Source organism: Drosophila simulans, chromosome 2L (assembly GCF_016746395.2).
Source record: "Drosophila simulans strain w501 chromosome 2L, Prin_Dsim_3.1, whole genome shotgun sequence".
NCBI lineage: Eukaryota > Metazoa > Arthropoda > Insecta > Diptera > Drosophilidae > Drosophila > Drosophila simulans.
The window spans coordinates 876576-898019 of record NC_052520.2 but is presented as its reverse complement, the minus strand read 5'-3'; the positions used below and the strand labels follow the sequence as shown (position 1 = coordinate 898019).

At 47.3% G+C, this 21444-nt stretch overlaps 3 protein-coding genes and 1 long non-coding RNA gene across 6 annotated transcripts; 2 read left to right on the top strand and 2 right to left on the bottom strand.

The window, feature by feature from the left end:
* Positions 1-510: 510 nt before the first annotated feature.
* Positions 511-2184, bottom strand: LOC6730505 (probable serine hydrolase). The gene is made up of 3 exons (XM_002077650.4): positions 2049-2184; positions 1778-1864; positions 511-1529 (listed from the first exon to the last, which is right to left on the bottom strand). Exons 1-3 carry the CDS (start codon positions 2116-2118, stop codon positions 691-693), a joined length of 996 nt encoding a protein of 331 aa, XP_002077686.1. The 5' UTR covers positions 2119-2184; the 3' UTR covers positions 511-690.
* Positions 2185-2284: 100 nt separating this feature from the next.
* Positions 2285-3695, top strand: LOC6730504 (WW domain-binding protein 4). The gene is made up of 4 exons (XM_002077649.4): positions 2285-2426; positions 2483-2555; positions 2611-3335; positions 3394-3695. Coding segments are annotated over exons 1-4 (1017 nt in total). The 5' UTR covers positions 2285-2424; the 3' UTR covers positions 3611-3695.
* Positions 3696-4413: 718 nt separating this feature from the next.
* Positions 4414-21256, top strand: LOC6730503 (arf-GAP domain and FG repeat-containing protein 1). 3 transcript variants are annotated; one of them, XM_002077648.4, is made up of 6 exons: positions 4414-5031; positions 17444-18270; positions 18651-19106; positions 19259-19453; positions 19514-19824; positions 20244-21256. In XM_002077648.4, the coding sequence occupies exons 1-6, from the start codon at positions 4862-4864 to the stop codon at positions 20280-20282; spliced, it is 1998 nt and encodes a 665-aa protein (XP_002077684.1). In that variant the 5' UTR covers positions 4414-4861; the 3' UTR covers positions 20283-21256. The 3 variants fall into 3 exon arrangements, with proteins under 3 accessions (XP_002077684.1, XP_016022955.1, XP_016022954.1); XM_016179232.2 differs by lacking the exon at positions 4414-5031 and adding an exon at positions 12163-12301; XM_016179233.3 differs by lacking the exon at positions 18651-19106 and having other exon boundaries at positions 4717-5031.
* On the bottom strand, positions 5701-7425 carry LOC120285084. Its single transcript, XR_005544386.1, has 2 exons — positions 6491-7425; positions 5701-6432 (listed from the first exon to the last, which is right to left on the bottom strand). It is a non-coding gene; the product is annotated as an uncharacterized LOC120285084 (long non-coding RNA).
* Positions 21257-21444: the final 188 nt, after the last annotated feature.

Below are 21444 nucleotides of genomic sequence, written 5' to 3'. Positions count from 1 at the left end.
TGAGTTGATATATCCGCTCTATAAAGCTATATTGCTCATGAAAGATATATGTATGTCAGCATTATCTAGGAGACGCAAATATATTTTCTAGGTGGAACCTTTTTCGGTCTTTACACCTTCCGGTTTTAATCTCTGTTTGATCAAATTACGACTTTAGGCGCGACTACCTAAAGTTTATTTTTGTCTAGTTTGGTGACTAAGGTGATTATAGCATTAGTTATCTTTTGGGACCTTCAATACCTTGGTTCAAAGGTCGAGAAAAGGTCTGCGCCTCAATCAGATAGAGGTAATAAAATATTAAGGGCTTTCACCAGATTTAATTCAGATTCACCAAATTGAATTGTAATGATGACTCGTTAAACAAATAAAAGTGTTTTTAACTGTGACTTGCCAAATTGAGAATAGCAGCCATTAAAAGATTTACTTTGAAGATATTTAGCTAACCAGCTAACTGGCCAAGCAAAGTCCAAGTAGCAAAAGCATATCAGGCTGTGACGAAAAGACATTGCCTTGTTTGGTCATAAATTTGTGTTTATTATCTGCCATAACATTTAGATCCGTGCAAATCGGGCACATACCTTTGATCACTGTACATCACAAGTGGGATGAAATACACTAACTATATACACACACAGTACTCTCTACCTAGCCGTCTACTTAAGTAATTTCCTACGCAGTCCGGATGGAAGCTCACGCCTCCTTCAGGAATCGGTTGATGTGGGGCGCCACTAGATCCGGGGTGACCAGGTGGAGATGATGGGTGCCGGGCACCTCAACGTAGACCACCTTCGCGGCATTCTCCCGCAGCGTGGCAATCACATCCGCATACACCTGGGGCGTCTCGAACTTCATGCCGGGAATGCCCCGAATGTTGAGCACGCGACAGCGAATCTGGCGCGCGTAGGCCAAGGTCTGCTCGGCGGTGAACATGCCCAGCAGGCTTACTTTCAGCCGCAGATCCCTGGCAAAGAGGTAGCCATCCTTGCTCGGATTGTGCCTCATTCCCCTGTTCATCAGCACCCGAACCGAGGGCTCATCCACGGAGCCATCGTACGCGTCCAGCACCAGTTTGATCATCTCGTCGTACGAGTAGCAGGGCTGCTTGCTCTCCGGCAGGGTTTCGTAGTCCAGGAACTTGTCCAGCGCCCTGCCAGTGCCCTCCGCCATCCGCTGGGTGCTGCGCACCGTGGGACCCGCGATATCGATGTTGATCAGTTTCTCCACCTCCGTGGGAAAGCTGGCCGCGTACATGAAGGTCAGAGCTCCGCCCAGCGAGTGGCCGAGCAGGGTGACGTTCTTCCAGTTGTACTTGCGGACTATCCGGCGAATCAGGCATATGCCGTCCCAGAAGATGAAGTACTGCATGCCCATCGGATAGTGCGACGACTTGCCGTGCCCGGGCAGATCGATGGCCAGGATGGAGGTGTCCGCCGGTAGCAGGGGGCACAGCCTGTCGAAGCTGCCGCAGTTGTCCTGCCAGCCGTGCAGGGCGATGATGGGCTGCCTCTCCTTCGAGCCCCACCACTTGGCTGCAAGCGGAAAAATCGATTAGTACATATGTAACTTGGTTTCAGCACGAGTATGCTAATAGTTCAGCTAAATCGCGTGATGCTTCCAAAAAGTATTACTTAAAAAAACAAGCAAAGAGATAGCGTTATTGGGTCTGGTAGTGCGTCGAAACTAACAAAATAGTTTGGCCGCGTCACATTAAAAATCACGTCAGATTGCCATGAATGGTCGATGCTGTTGATAAGAACACGGCTGGCAGGTGACTCACCCTCAACGGTGCCCCAGGGCACGGCGATGGAGAACTCCTCCCAGCTGTCCTCGCCCAGCAGCTGCAGGGGCTCCTCCGTCTGGCCATCTGAAAGCAAGGGGAATCACATTAGTAATTAAACTAAAACCAAAGCAAGCTGTGACGAAATGGTTGCGTCTGGTGAAATCGCCCGTGAGCCAGGTGAAGCGCAACCAGCGGAAACTTCGGACTCAGGTGCGCAGAGCGTGCGAATCGGTGACCTGACCACGACCTCCTCCTCCGGTTTACTCACTTGTTTCTGGCGAAAGTTCCGCCGCGGGAGATTGCGCCGCTGTTGTTGCTGCCACGCGTGTCTGGCCCATGGCTAATTGCTGCTCGCAAGTGGTGCTCTGTAATGCTGGACGCGGATCGGGCGAGCTCCTACCGCGGGGAATCTCAAAGAGCGACTAACTAAAGTTGCAAAGTTTCGCCGATCCAGGAAATTCGATTGTCGATAGCTATTGACAGAGATGTCAGTTTGGCGCAGGAATGGTTAGAAAGCAAGATACGAATCTATTGTGCAGCTTCGTTCACGACTGGGTGGCAACTCCCGCACATTGTTTTCATTTACGATTGCAAACAAAATTTAATATTGCTCGTATTCCAAACAATTTAGCTGTCAAATCAACATGTAAGTCTAAGTTATTATCCTCCGGCTTCGTCTTAGCTAACTCTCGATTCCAACAGGACGGAGTACTGGAAATCAAACGAGCGCAAGTTCTGCGACTTCTGCAAATGCTGGCTGAGCGACAACAAGGCGGTGAGTCCATAGAATAACCCGCTTTTCCGCACTCTAATGACTCCTAATCCCGCAGAGCGTCGCCTTCCACGAGAGTGGCAAGCGGCACAAGATGAATGTGGCCAAGCGGATCACGGACATCAGTCGCAGCAGCGAGAAATCGGAGCGGGAGCGCCAGAAAATGGACGCGGAGATCCGCAAGATGGAGGAGGCGGCCATGAAGTCGTACGCCCAGGATGTCCATTCGCGGGGCGACATGACTGCCAGGTCCATCAACACGGTGATGAGGGCCACCGCCTCTGCTTCCGCCTCAGGCGGAGCTCACTCCTCGGCCGGAAGATCGCGCCAAGTGGACCCCATGCGCCTGGAAGGACTGTCCGACGAAGAAGAGGACCAGCGGCGGGTGGCTCCCGGCAAGGTGACCAGCGATGCAGCCGTGCCCGAGGCATCCCTCTGGGTGGAGGGCAAGTCGGACGAGGGACACACCTACTACTGGAACGTGAAGACCAATGAATCCGTGTGGAAACCGCCAAAGGAGGGCTATCTGTCCTACGAGGAGTACGAGCGCATCAACCAGCTGGCCATCGACCAGCAGGAGATCTCCCAGGCCGAGGAATCGCTCAAGTTCCGCGCCAATGTCGACGAGGAAGTGGCGAGGGTGAATCGAGAGAAGATGAAAGCCTTCCGCAGGACGGACAATCCCAAGGAAAAGAAGCAGAAGGAGGAGAGGCGTCAGACATTCAAAACGGAGGAGGAGGCGGCCACCAAGGAGATTGGGCAGTGGCAAACTGTGGAAGTGAAGTAGGGCCTTTCTACTAGGTTCAAATGCATTTAATGATAAATTTGTGGATTTTTGTAGAGCACCTGAGCAGCCCATCGACTGGCAGCTACCCAAAACGGATTACTACGTTGCTGCGCCTGTGGTTTCCGCCTCGAGTGAACCAGAACCTCCAGTCAAGAAGTTCAAGGAGAAGACGATAGGCGGTCTGGATGAGGAGATAGCGGCCACTGCGCCCGCCACCTTCAAGCGGAAATTCATCAGGAAGGGAAACAGCCGCCAGCGCGCCGAGGATTAGTTAAGTTTAGGCATAGGAAATATTTAGGTTTTTAAGTGTTTGCTTATTTCCCATTCAAATTTAAATAAATGGTTTTAAGTAGAAATATGTTTTTTAAAGATTTTTAAATTTCGATATCAGTTATCGACTCTGGTACAATCGGTGTGTGTCCCTGCTTTAGTTGCGGCATATTTAGGTCTTAGAAATCTCTCCAATTTTAGTGCATTTCCAGCGGGAACACGAGGTATATTTCCCCCACCCGCCGACGGTCACTCTGCTGCTGTTGTTGTAAGCGAGCGGTCGGAATTGGCGTCGGAATTGCGTTGGATCGAGTCGCGCTATTTTGTTTCGAGTGCGCTGTGCTGTTTGGTTTCGTTCCGTTTCGTTTCGCTGTTCGTTTTCCACTCGTCTTCGAATCCGCACTGCAAACAAACAAGGAGAAGGGGAAGCAGCAAAAGTGGCGAGTGCATTCGCAGCGTCGAAATTTCAATTGAAATCTGAAATCTGTGTGGCAATTGCAGCGGCACTCGGTGTAAATAGATTGAATTGAAGCGAAATTCTGCGAGTCGAAGAAGTGAAAAGTAAACAATAACACGGGCAATCGGAAAAGTGGTTTTCGATAAATCGCACCGCACACACACACCTGTGAGTGTGTGCAAAGTGAGTGTGTGAGTGTGCGTCGAAGGAGAGGAAAGGTCAAGCAAAAAATTGCGTAAAGGAAAGGAAAGGAAAGCTACGGCGAGGGGGAGTTACGTCAGTTTCGCATTCCCGATAAACAATTTAGATTCCCTAAACGATCCTGATAGTCAGCCATTGCGATAGGCAAAAAACGATAACAGCGGAGATTTGCGTCAGTTTGGAGTAGAAAGTAAACGATACCGATACCGATTCCCGAAAGAATTCAAAAAATCAGGCAAGATTCAGTTCGTGTACGCTTACAACAGCACCGCGCCCCACGCCGCCTCCTCCTACCGCACCGCCGTCGCCCCCTTTGCGCCCTACGCGGCCGAGCGGTCCACCCACCACCACCCACTCCCGCCCCCGGAGGAGCGGCTGCCCTCGGACACCGAACAGCTAGCTGGATCCGACGAGGATCGGTCTCAGAGCCAGGAAGCGGAAGCGGAGGAATACGACGAGGAGCGCGCAGGTAGCGGACCCTCCGGCAGACCGCTCATCGCAGCAGCAGGAGCAACGACAACAACGACATCGACGACAGTAGTACCGGAAGCGGTACAAAGGGCGGCGGCCAAGGGAGCGACAGAGACGGCGACAATGGCGGTGGTGCGCAAGAAACAGGACGACAAGTACCTGCTCGCCCTGCGGGAACTGGTGGCCAGCGGGACGGGGGGCAATCGGCAGTGCTTCGACTGCGGCCAAAAAGGACCAACCTACGTGAACATGACCATCGGATCCTTTGTCTGCACCCGCTGCTCCGGAGTCCTGTAAGTATCCGCCCCTTGTTGTTGTTTTCTGGTCTGGGATAATGTAGGGTAGATCCAGGAATTTGGCATAAGTCGCCTGCTAGGTGGGCTTTGTTTTGAGAATATAACTTGGCTATTCATATTTTAGTTATTTCTTTGGTTAATTGTGTCCTCGCTGAGATTACCAGGTATTGAAGATACCTTTGAAAAATATTTCAAACTTATTCAACAATTGTTGAATAAGGATGGTGGGTTATGAACTGACAAATCTCTTAAAATCTTCCGCAAGAAGCATCCAGATAAACGACATTTATGGTTACGCTTTCTTGAATGGCCTTTGGTTGAATTCTCACACATTCTTATCGAAAAGCTGGCTACCTATATATTCTGATAACTACCAAATGGGCTACCCCAGGGGAATTCCACTGTATTTCCACTGCTTTTAGACTTCCAGCCAATCTAGGAGTTATATAAAATATTGCCTTGAGTGTTTCCAAAAATAGAACTGAAAATTGATAGCTATCAACATTGATCCGCGGATCTTTCTTAGTCCCGCCGTGTTATCTTCACTTGAACCCAGCCAATTTGAACTCGCCTGACGTCCATTTTCGATCTGTGCCCGAGTGGAGTGACCGATAATTTGCGATCGATCGATGCAATGTCCGATCCCGTCCCCCATTATTATTTTGAATTGTGTGTGAAAGCGAAAGCAATTCCCCAACAATTTCGAACAATTTCGCACAATTTGGCTTCCTTTCCTTTTTGAATGCAAATGCAAATCGAAGACAAAACTTTCAATTGCGCGACATCGCGGCAAACGAAATTGTTTTGTCTTCGCCGGCGGCGCTTTCTATTCGTGTTTTCCGCGGGGAGACGTTTTCGAGGGCCGCCCACCTGGCAATTGAGTTGTGGGTGTCCTTGGCGCCCCTCAGGTTATTTTGCCCCACGAAGTAATTTGGCAAATTGGCTTTGATTTGTGGGCACTATGGCCAAATTGGGGTCATATATTACCACTCCGCCGACACTGCATTTCATTTGATTTACGCATTTCCGGATCAGCACATTACATGATTGCTCTTAAACTTCCGCTTGGCCCAGGTCCAGAAGCCCAGTCTCCCACGAATGGTGTGCCCCAGATTGTGGCCTCTCAATTGGACAGCATGCGGGCTCCTCCGTTGAGTTATCTCTATCATCGAAACCAGGTTGCTACGAAAAGTAGCCAACTGCAATGCGTTCGCCCTGCTGCACTCTGCAGTCCCCAACTCTTCCTCCGATGACTCATTGCCCACTCCACGGTCTTCGGTCTGCGGTGCTCAATCCTCAGTCCTTAGTCCTCAAGCCTTGTTGCCAACTGCCAAGGGAAACAAATGTTGGCATGTAAATGAAAAGCCACATAAATGCCGGGGACACCAAACGATTCCACTGTAAGAAAGGGTTAATAGTTAATTGCTATAAACAATTGGTCCTGCAAGCCGAATACTTCTGCGGTTATTGAGTTACTGGTCTAAAACGAAGTGAGCCACGTTTCTCCCTGTGTAGCCAAGGGGGTGTGGAAAGGTACTGCAGCAAATGGGGGGACTCGGCCGAGGAAGGGGGCGTGGCAGGGGCGACAGCAGGCGACAACGAACTTCCTGGCTGAAAATGAGACTGGAACGTCGACTGCGACAAGGGAGCGAGTGCAGGGAATACGAAATGAAACCAACTCCGACTCACGAAGAAATGGCTGTGCATGTTCGGCCCGCCTTTGGATATCGGAATCCGCTGCAGACCGGCCGGTCACTTGGAGCGCTTAATGGAGGAAGCGGTTCAGGAATGAGAATGGGACTGGCAATGGGAGTGGGTTTCAGAATGGGAATGGCCGCGGTGGCGCGGGGAGGCAAACCCGTCCGACTGCTTTTGCCAGGCACACTCGATTGTATTTTTGGGCCGAAGTTGCTGCTGCTGTTGCGCCTCCAATTGCAGACAAATTGTTGCACCTCAATCAAGCAGCAGTCGCCGCCATCTGCTGCCACACCGCATTTCGGTTGCCTTGTTTTTCTTTTATTTTGCTCTTTGGCTTTTGCAGGGTTCAAAGCTTGTGCTGGCTCATAAAAGTCAAGAAACTTGTTGATTAGATAAGGCGAAAGCAAACGGCCATTGGGAGCAGAGCAGAGCCGAGCAGCGCGGAGCGGAGCAGCAATGGTGAGCCACTTTCTCAGGCTTCGTCATCATTCCCACCGCACACAACGCACTAACTACACACAGCAACGGCCATTTGAATACGAAGTTGCCGGCTTAATAGTGCATTATTCAATTATTAAATAACCGGGCGATGTGAATCAGTGCTAGTTCAGGCGAAAAATGGAAAATACCCATGGAGTCGATAGATCTGACGTTTTCTAGACTGTTCAACTAGTTATTGAAGCTGCTGCTTTTAAATTTAAGATAGATTTAATAGTCACCATTTAATGTCGTAATTTGTTTTCCTTGTGTCATCTGTGATTTTTTCTAAACTGATTACATATACAATGTATTTGTATGCTTTATCTTTCAAAACAAGTCGTTACACTTCCTTTGATTTCAAATTTTTATTATGTGCGATTTCCTGGACTTCGTTTTACAGTGCATGAGTCAGTGCATATTATTTTGTTTTCGAACTTTTATTTAAAATATTTTATCAATCTTGCCGTCTGAGCTATTTCTGCGGTCACGATTGTATGTTTGCAGTCGTTGGTTGGTTGTTTGTGCGATTCTATCTGTCTGGGAGTCGATGACTGTAGTCATGCTATAGCACACACAAAATACATATATATAGATGGCATATTAGCTGATATAGAATATGAAATTAGGAAGCAAACTGATCTGAAGGTTCTAAAAGTGACAAACTTCCAATCCCTGATATCAATTTGTTATTATACCAAGTTTATATGGTTTCAAAAACCTTTTCCTATTTGAATTTTCGAAACCATGGAGTCGTGTCGTAGTTACATTTGTACATGCGGGCAAGTGAACTGTGGAGCAGACCCCACCCGGTTTCCGAATGCCCGGTTCCCCATGCCCATCCCCATCCCCATTCCAATCCCCATCGCGTTGGCATTGCAGTTGCAGTCGAACTGGGCCAACTGCCTTCGAGTGGAGCCCACAAAAGCTCGGAGCACGTCTTTCGCTCTCTCGTTTTATTTTTTTATTTCTTATTTGGCCCGTTCTGCGGCTCGTATGTTAATTTCCGATTATGAAACAGCATAAACATGTCTGCATTTGACAGCCCCGAAAAGAGGAGCACGGGGGCGGGGTTGGGGGAAGGGGCCCACTTTCACCATGCGGTGTCAGCTGTGTGGCCCCTTTATTGCTGCCTCTCTATGCGCCGAAAAGGCCAAGACAACAAACGAACAAACCAAAAGAAAAGCAGGCAAAAGGCGAAGCGTAAGAGCAATTAAATATAAATACAAGAGGCCAAATGTGTACACTGAACAGCACTCCCATTTTGTCTCTATTCGAAATGCAAACTATATTCCACACTGAGAGAAAAGTTGATCTAAGCTGCGATTGCTGTATCAGCTGTATTTAATACATAATTTAATAATCTAAAATGCCCTTAATATGCAACAATATGCTTGCTCTCTTCACAGTGTCGTAACAAATGTTAAGTGTTGAGATACTTGAGTAATGGCTTATCCACTGGATCAACGTGATAAGATACAGTTTATATTGCCAATTGGTAGACTCTGGATTTTATTCCACTGTATTCGCTGTGTTTTCAGTTCCTGGAATCAAATTGAATCGCCCCGAACTCGTTTAGCATTTGAGGAAATGTTTGTGAATCGCTTATGAGTTTGGAAGGAAGTGGAGCTGGGGGATTGCGCGGGGTGCGGGGTCCATAAAGATAGGAATATATATTTACGGAGGAGGAGGGGGTGGCCGGCAATTATTGCGCAGTTTTGATTCAAAGGCACAAGCACAAGGTGTCGTTGTTGTAATTACTGGTGGTTCCCTTGTTTCGCTGTTGTTGGTAATTCCACCACCCAACTCAGCCCCTTCCCCCCTCCATCCCGCCACCCCTCTGCGCGTTTTGGCGCTCGCCTTGAAATAGAGATTTGAAATCTATTAATAATGCAGAGGCGCAAACGCGAAGCGTCAAGCGATTTGGCTCTCGATTTTGAGTTCTCAATTCTCAAATGTGAGTGCAATTCAAATGCGGAAACATGTGGGCGGGCATGGCGCGAGGGGGAGGTGCTCCATTTTCGCCCACCAGGCGCCACTCCCTCCCCCAAAAAAGAGCACAATCAGCTGGAGAGAAGGGCCAATTGCCAATTAGAAGAGCTCGATAATACACCTAAACAAAAAAGGGGTTATCCCCTTTTCAAACATTCAAACAATATCATATCTTGAACAACTTGTGTTCTTGGTAGTTTTGATTCAGGTGTAAAGAGTATAAATGCTGATTAAAGACAGGGTGTGAGTTTTTTCCAGTGTATTCCGTCAGAAAAGAGAGTCCAAGAGCACGATACAGAGCAGGAGGCGCCTGCCCACACGGAGATTTATGGCTTCTGCTTGGCCCGCATCCCCATTTTCTCGCTGGGAGGCACATCGTCCAGTGGCGTCCGCTGCGTGCCTCGATTGCTCTTTCTGGGAAGTCCTGGGGTGAGCTGCCATATGGTCACAGGCACAGTGGATCTGCAAATGCAGCTTGTTGGCCAAACTGGGCATTCAATTAATCAAATTACATATATGCGGAAAATATTGAATAAGTCATTTTAGTCATAAAATGTCACGATTTATGGCAACCCTCACGACGGCCAGCCGCTGTAGAGTCCGCCGGAGATGCCATAATCCGGCTGCCCACGAGGCTTTGTCCGAGAAATCTCTTTCCGGCCGAGTGAATGGCTCAATGGCGAATCCGGAGGTCCTTTTGCATTTTTCATTCGCCATCCCACGGCCACCGAAAGAGCTCAAGGCTCTTCTGGCAATTTGCAGCTCTGGCTCAGACGATGGCATTATTAAAATATTCATAGCGCCCCAGTGGAGGGTCCTCGCTCCCCATTCCAACTGCCCCCTTCCCACAACTTCTCCTGCTGCCAAGTTTAATTTACATTGTGCGACAAACGCGGCAAACTGTCAGCGAATGCCAAAGGCGACCACTCTGCGCCAAAAGCGATAAAGTATATTAAATAATGGTGCTTCTATATTTGGACTTTACTTGAGTTGCTAGAACCAGACTATTTCTCGCAGTGTATCCGCACACCGTCGCCCAGAAGTTAGACAGCAGACTCGTTTGAAGGCGCCCACATTTGTAGCAGTTCTGGGATTGGGGGCGCATCGAGGAGCACATGGGAGGCAAGAAGCTGAACGGGAATCGGAATCGGGTTCGGAATGCGTGGATTCTCTTTCCATTTGGCCTGGCCTAATTGAGTAACGCCACCGAGGGAGCGGGCATGAAAAAGTGCAGCGTCTGTCGTTCTGCTGCTTTTTCAGCTCAGCAGAATAACTATGCAATTAAATCGCTCCCCAGCTGGACAGCTCAGCTTTCTGCATTCTGCATTCGGAGTGGGTCAGCGCTTTTCTCGCAAAAAGTTCTGCCCGCTTTTCATGTTTTTCCGGGCCTGGGAACCCGCGGCGTTATGAATTGAGCTCCACAAGTCGGGGAAATGTTCTCGAGTTGAGTGAAAGAGAGACGGATCGCTGGTCTGCGGCTTTATCTGGGGGCTCAGCTATAATACTATAGTACTAGTCAAGTAGTTTGCTTCCTCTAGCCGCAACGACCTTGAATTGCAATTTCCCTTGCACAGAAAGAAAAACTTGTTTGCTAAAATGAGTGATTGGGCGATTAATACCTCCTTGATATTATGCACTCAATTGAGGCTGATCTGCGAACTTCAAGTTCACATGCACACAATTTATTTTTCCGTGTAGTCCGTGACCGACGGATCGCCGTGGAGCGGGATGCATTGGACGGAACGTGACTGGTCCGGACTTTCGCCTTCCGATCGACTTTGACTCGGAGCCTTGGCTCACTTAGACTGTTTGTCCAGTCGAGGTCAGTTTCGCACTTGTTGGCAGGGAAAGGGGACAGAAGCCAAATCAAAGTTAGCGGCAATTTTCATCTATTTGCCAAACAAATATTTGTGGAGCCCACTCGCAAGTACAGTGGGCGCTGGCTAATTAATTGCCTTCTATGTAATTGCCAACTTTCAACTGGTAATGTCAGTTATCCCATTTATAATTAAGAACAAGCCAATAATGGCACGTCTAATTGCAAGACACACAACGTTTAGATAAACCAGACTTTTTGTTTAAAGTTCAGAGCAAGTTCAACATTCATTCAATATAAAATATCACTCGAATGACTGCTCCTCGGGAACCACTAGAATTTCATGATCAATAGCCCTATGATATTGAAACTGGCGAATGTTCATGCTGTAAGTATTTCATGATTAAATCTATAGTTAGTCACACTATCGGTTGCAAGGGTTCCAATTAGTCAGTGCCCACTGTGTTTGGAAATGTGCGCCTTTCAATGGCCAAGCTTTGTGCCTCGATCCCGTCGCCTTCGCTTTTTCGCCTTGTGTGTCACTTGCGGTTTGAAATTCAAACCCGGTGGCGTTGTATTTTTAGCTCTGGATGAGCCTCCACTTGGCTGGCTGAGCATGAGCTTGCTCGGACCGCTGTAGTCCCGAGACAAAGATTGACTTTCAGTGTAAATCCAGGGACGCCACCGACATACCGACATACACATACTCTGTGCGCTGATTCATCGATGGCACTTCTTTATCTTGAGGTCAATATCAATGCCAATCAATCTCAACTCAGCTGCGAGCGTGCCTTATGGCCAATGGCGCCTCACGAAACTTCCTCAAGATGGAACAAAGAGCCCACTCAGCTTAATTTGTCGCCTAATTAGGAAGTTGAGATCCAATAAAGGAGGAATACGCGGGTGATCATGATGAAGTGAGGTTCTTGAGCAGTTATTTGTTCCATTATTTCGGATGCTTTGGAGGGAGGAACTCTAGTGCTGCATTGGGGCGTGTGCTAATGATATTCCCAGTTCGCTTGGCGAGCATCGATTCCTGGTACGTATGTGGGCCCCTTGACTCCCACTTATCGCACTTGTCGCTCGCAATTTGCATGAATTCCGCTTCGTCTGAAACGCACTTGCGCCAGACTTCTCCGGCTGGTCCGATCTGGTCTGGGGTCCGGTCTGGTGGGGCGCCAGTTGCGTTCCGAGCTCATCACCAGTCACTCCGCAGTCGCATTCCCAATCCCTCTGCCAGAGGTCTGCGATCACGAGCGCTTTCCCATTCGAGATTCAAACGCAGTAAGTTGGTCTAAGAACAAATCAAAGGAAAAGGAATTTTAATTTAGTTTAAATTTAATCGAATGAAGATTTGTTTTTAAATATGGATCATTCATTGACAGTTCAAAATAAATGCTTGAAATTGTTCCAATAAATTTCCGTTTCCTGGCGGCATTAAAGTGCTTTAAACAGTGAAGTCCAACAAATTGATAAGAATGAAATGATAAATTGTCTTGTTTTCCATTTCGGAACGGAGCTCGTAATAATTGATTTTAACGTGTATTGATGGCTATGGTGATATTGATTTAATTGGCCATCCATTTTGGGCTATTTCGTAAGTGGCATTTTGGCCATTAAGGCACGAAACTGGACCACGCCGCATTGTGCAGCTAGAAAGTGTTTGTTGGGGCTCTAAAAATTAAATTAGCTGTGTGGAGTGGTCATAACTAACTGTAATAGCTGCTCCACTGGCCCCAGAGTCATTCTGCTGCATCTCCCCGAGAGATCATCTCCACACCGCTCTCGGTTGCCAAGCAACGAGTCATGTCTTGGGGCTTGGAGCTTGGGGCAAGGTCTCCCCGTCTCCGGGGTTCTTTGGAAATTGACTAATTGCTTTTTTCAGCCCCACAGTGAATGTGCCCCCTTGCACAGAGAGAAAAAAGATAGATATAGCAGTTTATACTCTATATGATATATGTATTATATTAAATGTTAATGACGCGAGGTACGAAGTATTTCTCTGTGTGTAGACCAACATATACTGTATATATGTTGCTGAATTGGCACCGCTCTTGAACCCCCGACTGTCTGGGATCCGTGACTCATGGGAATGAAAAAGAAATGGTATTTATACTCGAGAAATTGCGTAGATGCTTTTGTTTTTGCTCGGTATCTGTTTTTTGTTTCGCATTTATATTTGCATACCCTCGACGGGGGGAAGTGAGTGGCAATGCTAAACTTGTTGTGCATTTAATTTAATGGACGTGTTGTTTGCTTGGGCGAATTTATTCAAATCTGAATCGAATGGAAATATATACAATGATATGAGTATAGGGTGCGAAGTAAACAAATAGTTCTTCTATAATTCAGCCCAGTGCAACTAAATGTACTAAGTAAATAGTAATGCTCTTATTCAGACCTAAAAACCATTACTACAGTTGTCGTCGATTGAAGCGGACCAGACGTCAATAAAAATAATCAGTGATTGTTTGCTTGTTTAATATTCGTGTTTATTATAATCGTCGAAATGGCGTTGTCCATATGTGGTGCCCCTTCCATATATATATTTATTCCCTCATTGAAGGTTAGGGTGTTCCCCACTTCGAGGCGACTTTTCGCCGCGGTTCACACGAACTCAAAGGTTCGTACTTAAGTTAGTACATTTATTTATTTTCATATTTCGGTCTGCAGTTGTTTACTCTCCCGATTTTCTCGATTTCCGCTGAATTCGCCTTTTGCACAATGAACCAGTGTTGCATAGTACATATAGTAGTATGTGGTAGGTCCGATTCCGAATCCGATTTTGAGTTTGATTTGCTGTGCTTTGTATATCGTGGGTTGTCCGACGTACTCGAATCATTGTATTTATTTTCTATGCATATCGCCGTTTGGCTTTTTGTATTTTCTGCCGCAACGAGTTTTACTTTTGTTTTTGTTTGAGCGCGGAGCTCAGCTGGTTGATTTTTTCACGCTGAGTGCGCAAAACGCGCAAAAACGGGTTTTGCACTTTTGAAGCCAGCGCGAAATGCCAGAGTGTGAGTGATTGTAAGCTAAGCTTTTTGTTTATCTGCACTACAGTCGCTCGTCTCGGTCTCTAAATTGTCTCTGTGTTTGTTTTAATTTTCGTTGTATCCACTTGTGCCAAGCACGAAGCGAAACCGAAACCGCCGAGATTCGAGATTCAAGATCCGAGATCTCTGATCGCGGGACCCATCTCATCCGGCGGAGACGGAGACTCTGTGGAAACTCGGGGTGGGGTGTCGTCATATGTACATACATATGTATGTAAGCCGGTGGTAACCTTCCTCGAAATGGTCCATAAAATCTCAAACAATTCTCAGCCTATTAGCTTAAATGCATCCTTGAAGTCGTCGCCGCCTTTTAAATTCCCATTACAGTCGAAGCAAGTAAGTAAGTTATTTGCTGGCTTGCAAGTTAATGTGCATAAATGTATTTCAAACACCTAAAGATATGACTTATTATGTTTGCTTCCCTTTCAACGGAAATCCATTTCATTTGCGCCTTCGTTGAAATCGATTAGTAATTTTGTGAATTGGTTTATTGTATCAGGGGATAAAGCCCTTCTCAGTCGTGCCCTTTGCCCTTTGAACTGCCATGACCTGCGAGGTGTGACACAGTTTTCCGATTCCAGTTGCGAGTTCCAGCGCTGCTTTGTTGACTCTCAATTAGCATGGCACTCTGCCATTCTCGAGCTCTCGGCATGCAGATGTGGCTGGATGAGAATTCCTCCGCTGATGACGACGAGTGTGTGCCGATGCGAATGTGTTTACTGGCTGGGTTCGTATAACAATTAGCATTGCAATGCTAATATTGAACACAGCGCAAAGTTGCTTAGAGTTTGCATTGGAAAACTGGCAACTGAGACCTAGATAAATGGGTTTGTGCATCCTGGTCACTGCCGCGGAATCGGGTCTCGAAATTCTCGATCATTCTTTAAGCCATTAAGTACATGTCCTTAACCCACATGACATGAGTAGTTTCCTGAGAACTGTTTCCAGCGGAAGTTTAGCATTTCTAGGTGATTTATTTCCCAGAACCGCTTTTAAAGAGGCTATTGGATTTTTTTCGCATTAACAGAAGACTCAGCTGCATGGAAATTTGCAGTCATTACGGCTGTGATTGTCAATTACCTGCTGCCGCCTCCCTCTTGTTTTTTCCATCTTGACGGAGCGTTTCAAATGCACGCCTTAAACGGTGGGCGTGGCCGAGTGAGTGCCTCTAATGCCGCCACTGCTTTTACATTCCGTGTGGAGGCAACTTTCACTTTCTCCGCCGCGGCTGGATTTCAAAAATAGCCACTGCCACATGGCGCATTATTCTGCCGCGGTCTTTGTTTTTGCCACTTGCAGCTGCCACTGCCACTGCAGCTACATCTGCATCCACATCCCCAGCCCCATCTACTCCTCCTCCTCCTCCTCATCCGATGCCCTAACGAACTGCCTGTGCGTGCTCTTGTGGATGTGGCCACTCGGGAAACTGGGCACCACTTGAGTGGTGTTTGCCACACACAAAAAAACATCACGTACCGTGCTCGCCTTAATCCGGCAAATGCCATGTTGATGTTTTAATAGGATTAAAACGGAATAAATTAAAAAGGTAAATCTTATTCGAAAATTATTCTCGTTCACTGGTTAATGGCTTTGCAGCTACTAGCTTTTCCTGCGTCCTAAACTTCTCTTATGTCGAAATGGAAATGGAAATAAAAGTGTCATTGGATAAGTAGAACACCGTAAATTGAGTTCATTTCAAGATTTAATCAAGTGTCTATTAAGGAGTGCTGTTTCGAGGGTTTCAAGCACACTGCCACTCTTTCAAGTGCCTTTGATGTGGTCATCATTGTTTGCATTAGGTATTTAAGGTTAACTGATTTAAGATACTCACTAATAGTAATAGTTCAAGAGCGGAGTGATAAGATAAGATAGCGATAGAGTCACGCCTTCTATACCAACTCATTTGTTACTTCACCAGACCTTTAATACAGAAGGCAGGTTGGGATTTGTTTATTTAATTCAACTAAAGTGAGCAAGTGAACTCTTCTTTTTCTCACTGTGCAGCGATGGCCTTTCTGTATTGAGATGGCTTACAAGCCGTGTAAGGTCAGACAACCTCCTGTTGATTTCCGCTGCGGAATCGCAGCTTCACAGCTCATTTAGCCGCCGGCGGAAGTCGTCCTCTGCTGTTCAGCTGTTCAGCTGTGCTCCGTTGGTCACGGGTCAGCCGTGGAGGAGTTGCTCTAATCCAATCCCCTTCGATCCGCTCGGCTGCGAGCCGCACTTAAGTGAGAGTTGATTGTTTTCTGGTGAGCACTCAAAGACATCCGCTTTCCTCCTCCTCCTCCTCCTCCTCCTATTTCTATCTCTAGCAGGGATTCCATTTTCCGTCCTCAAATTGAGTCACAATTGCATAAGAAGCATGGGAATGGACGGGATACAATGACAAAGGACGTCATTCCCTTGGCTCAGATGGCTGTAATGGCATTAGCCAGCAATCAGCAGCTTCTAGAATTTTCGCTGCATGTTCCACATCAGCTTGCCGGTTTTGATACCCAGTACGAGAAGGGGTATATGGGTTGCAATCATTTAGCAGGATTCAGGAGATGGAAACCGTAAACTCTTGAGGACAAAAGCATTGAAAGCTTTCTATTGGCCAGTTTCGATTTGGTACTATTAAGCTGCAGGGTATCGTTAGAGCCATACCTCTTGTTCTATCTGTTTCCATGCGGCAACCAGTTAACCAGCTACCAACAACCTACAACCAAGTGGAGCCAGCGAAGCGTTCATGTGAAACGTCCAGTTTCTGCTTCCCCCTGCAATGCATATTTGGCCCTCTTCTGCCACTTTTGCCACTTTTGGTGCTGTTTTTCTGCGGTTGCTGTTGTTGTTACTGTTGCCGTTGCCGTTGCCGTTGCTGTTGCCATGTTGTGGCCAAGTTGTTGCTGCCACCCGTGTGTACTCGTTTCGTTCGGGAAATTCGTGAAAAACCGAAATTAGCCATCGTTGTGGGGCGAAATTTGCTGGAAAACTCTCCACCAGCCAGGGCGCCTCTTCGGTTTGTTTATGGGTTTCATTTTTCATGGCGTTCTGGGCACTCCAAAGTGCTCCAATTGCTTTCTGCCCCAAGGCCAGCGCAATTAATTTGCGCAATTAACTGAAATTAAACGCCTATTTGACGGGTCATTCTGGTGGGTACAAGTGGGTCAAGCAAACACCACCATCTTCGCCACCTGACTGCAAACGGGCGACAAATTGGGCTAATCTTGAGCAATTTCCGAAATAGAATAGAGAACTACTTTGGAGAATTAGAGATGATGGTTGTTGATTATTAAGTGGAGAAGTTATTGTTGAACATACGCACATTGAATGGTTTTTCCTTAATAGAAAATGGATTTTCATTACAATAACTTTCTGTTTGCATCTTTTCCAGACGCGGTCTGACGCCGCCACATCGGGTGAAATCCATATCGATGGCCACATTCACACAGGACGAGATCGACTTCCTGCGCAGCCATGGCAACGAGTTGTGTGCCAAGACCTGGCTGGGATTGTGGGATCCGAAGCGGGCTGTGCACCAGCAGGAGCAGCGCGATCTGATGATAGACAAGTATGAGAGGAAGCGATACTACCTGGAGCCGGCCAGTCCTCTTAAGTCGCTGGCCAATGCGGTCAACCTGAAGTCGTCTGCTCCGGCGACGAACCACACTCAGAATGGCCACCACAATGGGTATGCCAGCATCCATTTGACGCCTCCTGCTGCCCAGCGGACCTCGGCCAATGGACTGCAGAAGGTGGCCAACTCGTCGAGTAACTCTTCTGGAAAGACCTCCTCCTCGATCAGCAGGCCTCATTATAACCACCACAACAACAGCCAAAACAACAATCACGATGCCTTTGGCCTGAGTGGCGGACTGAGCAGCCTGAACAGCGCCGGTTCCACATCCACCGGAGCTCTTTCCGACACCAGCAGTTGTGCCAGCAATGGCTTCGGTGCGGACTGCGACTTTGTGGCTGACTTTGGCTCGGCCAACATTTTCGATGCCACATCGGCGCGCTCCACAGGATCGCCGGCGGTGTCGTCCGTGTCCTCAGTGGGTTCCAGCAATGGCTACGCCAAGGTGCAGCCCATCCGGGCAGCTCATCTCCAGCAGCAACAGCAGTTGCAGCATCAGCAGCAGCAGCTCCTCAATGGCAATGGTCATCAGGGCACTGAGAACTTTGCCGACTTCGATCACGCGCCCATCTACAATGCAGTGGGTAAGTTTCCATCTCTCAGCCCGGCTTTCTTTCTTTTTCATTCAATTAGTTTGCTTTCTTTATCAAAAGAGGCTATTTGCAGCACATTTTTGAAATATGATTTATCATTCAGAGTATACAGCTTTACAGCATTTAATCCTTTCGAATGAATCATCCATCGAAGCAAACCAAATTGTACATGTACACCGAACGCTAAGTGAAATGCAGTAGTTTTCAAATAAGAGTTGTTCAAACACATCCCTTCGCTCCTGCACCTGCGGCTTGGCATCCCGAAAGACCCTGCAGCTTGCTTGCGCCCTTCGCTCGCCTTCCACTTCGAGCACCCCACACCAAGAGTTCGCTTCCACTTTCTAATTATCTCACTATTTGGCTGAATCCAGCTCCACCGACTTTTAACGACTGGATCAGCGACTGGAGCAGGCGGGGCTTCCACGATCCCTTCGACGATTGCGATGACTCGCCACCAGGTGTCCGTCCTCCAGCTCCTGCTCAAGTTCCCGCAGTATCATCACCATTGCCAACCGTCCGAGAAGAACCAGAGCTGGCGTGGAACTTTTGGGAGATGGAGATGCGAATAGAGGCGCAGGAAAAGAATTCCCAAACTGAACAGCAGGAGATGAGCTACTCCTTTTCGAAAAGTACTACTGCGCCCCTTTCCCCTTCGAATCCCTTCCTGCCCTACCTTGTCAATGAGGAGCAGCATCGAAATCATCCAGAGAAGCCCTCCTTTTCGTATTCGTTGTTCAGCTCCATATCAAATAGTTCACAAGAAGATCAGGCGGATGATCATGAGATGAATGTTTTAAATGCCAATTTCCATGATTTCTTTACGTGGAGTAAGTTCTTGAATGCCTTGAGTTGAGTTTTCCGTTATGGTTTCTGTTGCATTTGGCTCGCTCTTTTAATTGACCTTGTTCAGTTTATGTTCGGTTTTTACTGCGAAAGCATATCCCGGAAGAGTGTATTAACTAGTCTTCCCATGTTGCAGGTGCTCCCTTGCAGAACGGCCATGCGACCAGTCCGCCCAAGGGCGGAAGTGCAGCGATGGCGCCCAGTGAGGATCGATATGCCGCTCTCAAGGATCTCGACGAGCAGCTGCGAGAACTGAAGGCCAGCGAAGGCGCCACGGAAGCGCCCACGCCCACCAACGGCAATGTTCAGGCCACAGATGCCTTTGGTGGAGGTGAGTCCTTCACAGAGCATTTTTTCGTGCGACGCCCACTAATTGGACCCTTCTTTTCAGCCCTCAACAACAATCCAAATCCCTTCAAGGGCCATCAACAGCAGCAGCTCAGCAGCCATGTGGTGAATCCATTCCAGCAGCAGCAACAGCAGCAGCACCAGCAGAATCTCTATGGCCAGTTGACGCTCATACCAAATGCCTACGGCAGCAGTCCCCAGCAGCAGATGGGGCACCATCTCCTCCAGCAGCAGCAGCAGCAGAGCTTCTTCAACTTCAACAACAACGGGTTCGCCATCTCGCAGGGTCTGCCCAACGGCTGCGGCTTCGGCAGCATGCAACCCGCTCCTGTGATGGCCAACAATCCCTTTGCAGTGAGTATGAGAACCGACCCTCTGGATTAAATCGACAAATTAGAAAGTGGTGGCAAGGAGGCAATCTGTTAAAAGTGGAGAAGTGAAATAAAATACTTAAGAATTATAGATACGTGCAGTTTCTCTTTTGGACCCCAACAGTCACACACAACCTTAGATGCGTCCATGATACTTACTATTCCTCTAATTAGCAATTGTAAAACGTTGTGTGCCGTCCATAGTGATAAACAATATCACAGAGCTGAGTAATTCTCTTTAATAAATATTAATCAAGCAAACAAGCAATCATGCGCACGTTAGTCTGTTTCCCACGTTCCCTTGCCACATTAAATCCAATCGGTCGGTGGATTTCCAGACAGGATTGGTTGCGTCCAGATCAATATTTGCTAAAGACACCATTCTTCCTTTATATCCCACAGGCCAGCGGCGCCATGAACACCAACAATCCATTCTTATGAGACTCAACCCGGGAGAATCCGCCACGCGCCACCTGGCAGAGGCCCTGAGCCAGCGAACAAAGAGCAGACGCGGAGGAACCGAACCGAAATTAGTCCATTTTACGAACAATAGCGTTAATCTATGTATACATAATGCACGCCGGAGAGCACTCTTTGTGTACATAGCCCAAATATGTACACCCGAAAGGCTCCACGCTGACGCTAGTCCTGGCGGATGGCGTAGGCGGACTGGGGCGTTGATATATTCTTACATGGTAACTCTACTCTAACGTTTACGGATACGGATATTTGTATTTGCCGTTTGCCCTAGAACTCTATACTTGTACTAAGCGCCCATGAACACTTCATCCACTAACATAGCTACTAATCCTAATCCTAGTGGAGGATGCAGTTAATCCAGACTCGCTGTTATTTGTTTTATCTATCCTCGTACTTGTCTTTGTCCCATTTAGCACTTTCGTTGCGGATAAGAACTTTGTCAGTTATTGATTGTGTGGCCTTAATAAGATTATAAAACTAAATATTATAACGTACGACTATACATATACGGATACAGATACAGATTCAGACACAGTTACAGATATACATATATGCTTTTGTACCTAATGAATTGCTTCTTGTTTCCATTGCTAATCATCTGCTTTCCGTGTGCTAATTTTATAGACTAGTACGTGCGATATCGGCCGTGCAGATAGATTGCTCAGCTCGCGAGTCAAGCCTCTTTTGGTTGCACCCACGGCAGACATTTGTACATATACTGTCTGATTGTAAGCCTCGTGTAATACCTCCATTAACACCACTCCCCACCCATCCATCGAACCCCGAATCCATGACTCAATTCACTGCTCACATGTCCATGCCCAGATAAGAAGCAAGAATTTTTCCATTTTAGCCTTAACGTGTCAAACATTATCGAAGCCTTAAAGTTATTTAAAACTACGAAATTTCAATAAAAACAAATAAGAACGCTATAATTGTTTTCTTTTGATTTCTGATGTAGTTCAACCACGAGATCGTTGGTTTTTGTCTGCAACTATGCCCAATTAAAAACAAATGGTTTTAATGAATTGGCATACTTTTAGGAAGTCTCTTGACAAAAAAGATGGGTACAAGTACTGTGCATCAGTTGTTCAATGACAGTGTAGCAATCTGACATGTTAAG

Bases quoted from the DNA above. Each gene is read 5' to 3' on its own strand.
- LOC6730504 (XM_002077649.4), top strand. The intron at 2,556-2,610 runs GTGAGTCCATAG...CTAATCCCGCAG, and splicing joins GGCTGAGCGACAACAAGGCG to AGCGTCGCCTTCCACGAGAG. The intron at 3,336-3,393 runs GTAGGGCCTTTC...GGATTTTTGTAG, and splicing joins TGGCAAACTGTGGAAGTGAA to AGCACCTGAGCAGCCCATCG.
- LOC6730505 (XM_002077650.4), bottom strand. From the start codon at position 2,118: ATGGGCCAGACACGCGTGGCAGCAACAACAGCGGCGCAATCTCCCGCG. The intron at 1,865-2,048 runs GTGAGTAAACCG...CCTTGCTTTCAG, and splicing joins GGAACTTTCGCCAGAAACAA to ATGGCCAGACGGAGGAGCCC. The intron at 1,530-1,777 runs GTGAGTCACCTG...TTCCGCTTGCAG, and splicing joins GCCCTGGGGCACCGTTGAGG to CCAAGTGGTGGGGCTCGAAG.
- LOC6730503 (XM_002077648.4), top strand. From the start codon at position 4,862: ATGGCGGTGGTGCGCAAGAAACAGGACGACAAGTACCTGCTCGCCCTG. The intron at 5,032-17,443 runs GTAAGTATCCGC...CATCTTTTCCAG, and splicing joins ACCCGCTGCTCCGGAGTCCT to ACGCGGTCTGACGCCGCCAC. The intron at 19,825-20,243 runs GTGAGTATGAGA...TATATCCCACAG, and splicing joins TGGCCAACAATCCCTTTGCA to GCCAGCGGCGCCATGAACAC.